The sequence below is a fragment of the Otolemur garnettii genome, unplaced genomic scaffold (genome assembly GCF_000181295.1).
Source record: "Otolemur garnettii isolate 467f Iridium unplaced genomic scaffold, OtoGar3 scaffold00260, whole genome shotgun sequence".
Lineage (NCBI taxonomy): Eukaryota > Metazoa > Chordata > Mammalia > Primates > Galagidae > Otolemur > Otolemur garnettii.
This window is the reverse complement of record NW_003852655.1, coordinates 918,113-923,708: the sequence shown is the minus strand read 5'-3', so window position 1 is coordinate 923,708 and position 5,596 is coordinate 918,113. Positions and strand designations below refer to the sequence as shown.

General features: G+C 54.1%; 1 protein-coding gene across 3 annotated transcripts in view; it reads right to left on the bottom strand.

Annotated features, from left to right (window-relative positions):
* Nucleotides 1–5,596, bottom strand: part of CHID1 (chitinase domain containing 1) — a 39,530-nt gene that overhangs the window by 27,846 nt on the left and 6,088 nt on the right. For all 3 annotated transcript variants that reach the window (XM_012813333.2, XM_023508590.1, XM_023508591.1), the window contains 4 exons: nt 4,686–4,839; nt 3,118–3,267; nt 2,466–2,598; nt 1,081–1,125 (listed from right to left, as the gene is read on the bottom strand). In XM_012813333.2, the coding sequence (XP_012668787.1) occupies nt 1,081–1,125; nt 2,466–2,598; nt 3,118–3,267; nt 4,686–4,805 (448 nt within the window). In that variant the 5' untranslated portion in view covers nt 4,806–4,839. The remainder of the gene's footprint in view (nt 1–1,080; nt 1,126–2,465; nt 2,599–3,117; nt 3,268–4,685; nt 4,840–5,596) is intronic.

Sequence of the window (5,596 nt, the reverse complement as noted above, 5' to 3'; positions counted from 1 at the left end):
CCAGCCTCGGCCAAAAACTGCAAAAAAAAAAAAAAAAAAGAAGCTGCAGTTGGGGGTGCTGAGTGACCCCCTCCTTGCTCTCCCCAAAAGGGCATCCCCTTGGCCTCCTGAGTAGAATGAGTAAGGTGGGGAAGCCACCTGAGGTGGCCACACATCTAGAGGAGTCTTGCATTCTGGCAGCTGATGAGGGTCAGGAGCAGAGTGACAGGACGCTGACCTTCTGCTCCACACCCACTATCTATCCCCAGGCCCAGCAGACGAGCAGCCCCCACTTTCAGGAGGGCAGCTGTGCTAGACCTTGCTGCTCCAGCTCAGGCCTGTCACCTGCCTCTAGGCTCCCCTTTGGTATGCTCCCCAAACTTTAGAGACAGGCTCACTTTATTGTCCTGGATAAAGTGCCGTGGCATCATAGGTCACAGTAAACTCCAACTCCTGGGCTTAGGCAATTCTCTTGCCTCAGCCTCCTGAGTACCTGGCACTATAGGCACCAGCCACAATGCCCGGCTATTTTTTCTTGCAGTTTGGCCAGGGTCGGATTTGAACCCACCACCCTCGGTACATGGGACCGGCGCCCTACCCACTGAGCCACAGGTGCTGCCCACTCCCCACACTCTTAATCTGCTGCCCAAGTCTATTCCTGGATACTGGGCACTGTTCCTACCTGGTCAGCCAACCACAGGTTACAGGTCCCACCCCCCAGCTGCCTGGATCACACTTGCAGGAGGAATAGAGGGAGAAACGCAAGAAGCACAACAGTGGGGCAAAGCCTCCGCTAAGCAAGTGCTGGCCTGGGTGGGCGTGGCTGGTTGGGAGGGACAGCCCAGGACTCTAGCCTAGCATGAGCTGTGGATGCAGGCTGGGGCCAGCCTCACCTCTGAGCAGTTGGAGGAATAACCAGTGCTGCAGCAGCACAGCCTAGATGACCAGGAACTTGAGAAGCCCCTGGCCACTCGCCAGCTGGAGGGAGGTCACAAGTCATGCCCTCAGGGTCTGTCCCCCTCCCCTGCCCCCGCCCCACCATACTCCTGTCTTCATGGCTGGGATTATTCCCCAGGCTGCTGCTAGGCCTATCGGACCTACCTATGCGCAGGCCCTTAGCGTGCTTCCTGACAGCTCGCATCCACCCTGTGTGGTGTGGACAGGACAGTTAGCACAGGCACATGTGACAGTTAGCACAAGCACATGTGTCTGCCAGAAGACCCAGCCCAGCCCAGCTCGTATGAGATCCCAGCTCTCCCCTAGCCACAGGGCAGCCTCCCTTCCTCCCCTGGACATACAAATAATTGATTTCCCTGTGCATGGGTGATAATAATGACATAAATGCTCTGGAGAGGATTTAAGGCAACACATCTAACTCTCTAAGCTGGACTTGTCTGAGTCATCCTGTGGTGTCTCAGCTCTCGGTGTGATGAGCAGTTTGTCTATACCAGCAGTTCTCAACCCGTGGGTTGAGACCCACAGGAACTGTATTAAAGGGTTGCAGCATTAGGAAGGTTGAGAACCACTGGTCTATACTGCCCTGGGATTGACCCGAAACACTAGGTGGAACTAATTCTCACAGTGGTGACCACACACCTATCTGCACCATGGGCCTACTCTCTGGGCTCGGCCGTGCAGGGTTGAGAGCAGGCCTTGAGGTCATCACACATCAGACCCACTCTCACACCCACACTCTGACATACATCCACATTCTCACATGCACACTCACACCCACCCACTCTCACACTCACATCACACTCTGAGACACATGCCCACATCCACTTTCACATCATAACTATGCTCTGAGACATACATATCACACCTATATTCTGACACATACATCGCAGGGCATACCTGCTGTCACACTCATATCACACCCACACTCTGACACACACTCATACGCTCTACTCTTTTTTTTTTTTTGTAGAGACAAGAGTCTCACTTTATATCCCTCAGTAGAGTGCCGTGGCATCACACAGCTCACAGCAACCGCCAACTCCTGGGCTTAGGCGATTTTCTTGCCTCAGCCTGCCAAGTAGCTAGGACTATAGGTGCCCGCCATAAAGTCTAGCTAATTTTTGGTCACAGTTCGGCCAGGGCCAGGTTTGAACCTACCACCCTCGGTATACGGGGCTGGCACCCTACTCACTGAGCCATAGGCGCCGCCTCACACCCTCTACTCTTACACACCCACACTCCACTCCACACACACCTGCTCTTGCACACATTACACCCACACTCTGACACTCACACCCAGACTCACACACGCCTGCTCTCATACATCACACCCATTCTGATACACCCACATTGATACCTGCCCTCATACACCCATAGTGTGACACACACTTGCTCTCACACCCACACATACCTGCTCTCACACACATCACACCCACACTCTGACACACCCAGACTCTCACACACCTGCTCTCACACCCACACTCTTCTTGGTCCTCAGGATAAGCACAGACAAGTAGAAGAACGAGAACCTTGGTCCACATCATGGAGACCCGTGACCTCGAACATTTCTCGGCCACGTCTCTTGAGCTGCAGCCAGACTGGTGAGATATGTGTGAACTTGCTCCCGAACACCTTCGTGACATCGTAGCCATGGCTGTTCCACTGGCAGAGGAAGGAGATGTCAGACAGAGGACAGGTGAGCCTGCCCTGGCCTCATCATGATGCTGTTACTCTGGCCTTCCCAGAACCAGCCAGCCAGTACAGACAGCTTTTTAGCCTGGGCTGACATTAGGGTGCCCTTCTCCCACTCTGTACTACCACCAGCAGCCTGGGATCCAGGCCACACAGTCCCTTTCACCAGCAAGACTGGTGCTTCTCTTTACTAGCCCTCACTCTGAGCTAGGACACATCACTGCTGCAGCTGGCTGCTGAGGCCAAATGCCCAACGGCCCACCTCTGGACTTGGGGCACCAACAGGGTCACCTATAGCTTAAGCAGGGCACCCCTAGCACCCTTCACTCTGATATCCTCCAGGACAGTACCTCTCCCCTGTGGCTACACAGCTGTAGCAGCCAGGGAGATGAGAATCCAGACCCCATCAATGCCTGGCCAGCCCATCAGGGACAGGGGTGGCAACTGAGGCTCAGGACTTCCCTCTGCACCTTGGGGGCCCCAACCTACTGGAGTGACATAGCCCAGCACGTCTCCAGCAAAGTTTCTATCGCGGGCCCTTGCTGAACAGTAGCTGCGATGCTCAAGAACCACGTCCTCGGCTTTGAGGTCCGTCACCACTAGACCCCGATCTTGGACAAGCTTATCTGAAAACTGATTCTGAAATAAAAGGAGTAGGGGAGCAGTGAGTCATCTGTCCTCAGTGCACAACACAGTCCTTAGGCAGCAGTGACAGCAAGTCCTTCCTCCTAGCCCAGGACTGTGTCTGGGCATCAGCAGCGCTGCTGGCCCGGATGCCCTGTAGGTAGAGGCTCAAGACCATAGCAGGCAATGCAGCCCAGAGGGGCTTGGGCCATCAGAAAGCAGAGAGAGGCTGGCAGTCTGGGGCTGTTCCCACTCTTGCTCTGGGCTGGAAGGCAGGCAGGGAACTACAGTGGCTCCCTCCAGGCACATGAGGATGGACAGCCAGTACCAGTTCTGGCCACCCCAGAAACTTGGAACTTATCTAGCCTCCCAGGCCCATACATGTTGTTGGTCAGTTAAGAACATGCCAGATACACATGACTTATTGGCAAATTGCTGTCCACCGCTTCTTCCCCAACCTGTGGGAAGGCCTCCCCACCCTGCCTCTGTTCTTGGAAGGCCCCCACCCAGTTCTCCACTTGCCTGTTCTGTCCACACTCTAGGTCCTGGCTCACCCTCTCCTTGATACCACCCACTCCTTGGCCTTGTCCCGCAGGGCCTAGTGAGAGACAAAAATGCCCACTGCAAGTGTTCTCTGTCCCAAGAGAGGACAGAGATATTGTCTGCCAGTCTAGACTAGGTCACAGGAAGTCTTCTGGTAACTCTGACCAGCAGTATGGTGACTGCTGCAGTGGAGGGGTAGTTTCAATGGGGACCCACCCTTGAGTTTACAGTCCCTGGGGCCATCCCAGAACAACAGAAAGACCACAGTGGAAACCAGCTCACAGCTGTGAATTTTTTTTTTTGAGACAGAGCCTCAAGCTGTCCCCCTGGGTAGAGTGTCGTGGCATCAAAGCTCACAGCAACCTCCAACTCCTGGGCTCAAGCAAGTCTCCTGCCTCCACCTCCCAAATAGCTGGGACCACAGGCACCCGCCACAATGCCTGGCTATTTTTTTTGGTTGCAGCCATCATTGTTGTTTGGCGGTCCTGGGCTGGATTCAAACCCGCCACCTTAGGTGTATGTGGCTGGCACCTTAGCCACTTGAGCCACAGGCACCGAGTCACAGCTGTGAATATTAAAGAACATAACAGCAATGGTGGGAGTATGCAGGTGTTAGAAGCAGGAGGTGGAGGAAAGGTGGAAGTCAGCATAGGAGATAGGCCCTATGGGGGATTGGGGGAATGCTAAAGAGTAAGCCACCAGCCCTCAGAACCTGGTGACTGGCCAGAGCCCCAGAGACACATAAGCTGCCTGCTCACTGCTGGCTCATCAGCCCTCTGTCTGAGGAGCCCAGCCACTCCAGCCTCCCAGCTCACAGGGCCTAGCAGGAGGAGTATGAGGGGCCAGCCATTGGCCAGTGTGGTCACCTCAAGTTCCCAGGCCACCCCTACCTTCTCCAGCAGTGTCTTGGAGGCAGCTTTTTTGGCATCTGACTTTGACAGGGTAGCATGAACAGAGCCACAGGCCAGAGCGAGCCACAAGAAGATGAGCAGTATCTGCATGGTGGGCATGTCACAACAGGGTCCAACCTCCAGGTCCAGAGGGCTGCAGGGAGAGTAGAGCAGGTGGAGACAACCAGAGGGAAATGTGGCGTGAGCAACCCCTCTGCAGCTGGGAGTAATTTTTTTTTTTTTTTATTTTTGCTTTCAATTTCTGCTGACTTTCACTTTATCTTAGTTTGAAGTTTTTTATTTTTTTAATGGGTGGGAGTAATTTCTCCGAAGGGAGGCCTGGGTCCTCATGGCTCTAGGCAGGGCCTTGGCCACCAGGACAGAGACCTGCAGCTGGAGTCCATTCTCTAGAACTACCACACACACCTCCCCACCCCGACCCCAGCTGGACCACCAGTTCCTCTCAGACACCCAGAAAGGATCTTCCTCACCACCAGTCACACAGCCTTCTCCTCACTGCCCAAGGCTGGCCTGATCACTGCCAGCCACCTAGGAAAACAGTGACTCCTATCTCCCTCACAAACCCAATGAAATCCTGCCCATAATAGGGCTTAAATATAAAACAGAGCCATGGAAAGTACTAGAAGACAATATGGATATCTATTTATGTAATCTCATGGTAGAGAAGGCTTTTGCTACTATATCATCAATGAAAGAGACTATGAGGCTCAGCACCTGTGGCTCAAGTGGCTAAGGTGCCAGCCATATACACCTAAGGTGGCAGATTCGAATTCAGCCCAGGCCTGTCAAACAACGATGGCTGCAACCAAAAAATAGCCGGGCGTTGTGGTGGGCACCTATGGTCCCAGCTACTTGGGACGCAGAGGCAGGAGACTCGCTTGAGCCCAGGA